This window comes from Etheostoma spectabile, unplaced genomic scaffold, assembly GCF_008692095.1.
Source record: "Etheostoma spectabile isolate EspeVRDwgs_2016 unplaced genomic scaffold, UIUC_Espe_1.0 scaffold273, whole genome shotgun sequence".
Classification (NCBI taxonomy): Eukaryota; Metazoa; Chordata; class Actinopteri; order Perciformes; family Percidae; genus Etheostoma; species Etheostoma spectabile.
This window is the reverse complement of record NW_022605577.1, coordinates 1,221,509-1,222,895: the sequence shown is the minus strand read 5'-3', so window position 1 is coordinate 1,222,895 and position 1,387 is coordinate 1,221,509. Positions and strand designations below refer to the sequence as shown.

Here is a 1,387-nt window from a genome sequence, read left to right as displayed (position 1 = left end):
CTCAAAGTGCTACAGTAGCAAGGAGTTTTCATAAAAAGAGCATGTCTAGACCATACTCTGTGATGTTATTTACAGAAACCCAACAAAATATACTGTATATATAAGTTGGGAATACAAAAATGTGCAACTGCTTAAATAGTATCTAATATGTAGTACATAAAATGTGAATAAACCAATTGTGCAGGTTGCACTTACTGCAGTATTGTGGTGTCCGAGTCTTACATAGCACCCATTGATGACATGTTAAGTTTTATTGTAATGTTAACATTGGGAGTATTTGTCTAGTCATAAATGTCATATGCAAGCTTAATCTCACAAACGGCATCAATATTCTCACTGAAACCACAGGTGTTTTCCACTGCTGAATGCTTTTATGAATCTTTTTTTTTTTTCATAGGCAAAACATCATTGGCGGCAAAGTCAAAGGAAATAGCAATGGAAACACTGAGGCAGTCAATCTAAAGCTGGTAGTTAATGAATTAGAGCCTGTTGTGGCCCCGTTCAGCCCCCAGCGTCCCACTAATTCTGCCGCTGAGTTTTAAGACCGAGGCGGTAGCATCGGCACGGAGAGATGCCGGGATCAGAATCCTGTGTGATGGCATTTGTTGCTTTGCTGTGAAATCAATAACGACATCTGTTGGTTTTATTCATTCAACCTCTCACCCTGTGGCTTTCTCTCCCTCTGTCTCCCTCTCTGTAGGAGTCCCAGCATGTGACCTCAGGCTACAGCACCCAGAGTAAGTTTCCCAGCGTCAACACTCGCATGCTAGCTCTATGGTAATTAACACCGGAGAGGCCATGAAGGCAACGCCACCCAGTACAATAGTGAGGAGGAAAAAAAAAATCAGCTTAACGTTCTATTGAATTTGTAGCTACAGGAACACGTTAGTCTGAAAATCTTTGCTTTTATCTATTTGTTCATCGGAACAGACGTGTTCAGACAAACATGGTTTTACACACACACTTAAATGCTTAAATTGTTGCTGATTGTGGAGATTTTTTTAATTTTTATTATTAGAAGCAGCATCCTTGCTGCTCCTAATAGCAGGCATTGTCAGTCAGCATTTAAATGTGCGGGGATTTGAAATGCCCCAAGCTGTGATTTGCTTCCATTCATGGATAATTACACATTTAGATAATAATTTATTTCCAAACTCACACGTAAGAGTTAAGTAGAGCAATGTGGATCAACGTTCTGTCGCAGTTCTACCGTATCATTATATAGTACATTCTCCAAATAAAATCAGTCATTAATCCTTTAAAACAATATAATCTGTTGGGAAAGTACTTTTTTTGCCTGACTTATATCTCATTTACAACCATATTTAAAAGTCCCATGACATGACAATGTCACTTTATAAGGTTTTTTAACATTAATATGAGTTCC

General features: G+C 38.4%; 1 protein-coding gene across 1 annotated transcript in view; it reads left to right on the top strand.

Annotated features, from left to right (window-relative positions):
• aff2 (AF4/FMR2 family, member 2) overlaps nt 1–1,387 on the top strand; it is a 197,518-nt gene that overhangs the window by 72,808 nt on the left and 123,323 nt on the right. The window contains 1 exon segment of the mRNA XM_032510839.1: nt 701–737. Coding sequence (XP_032366730.1) covers nt 701–737 — 37 coding nt within the window.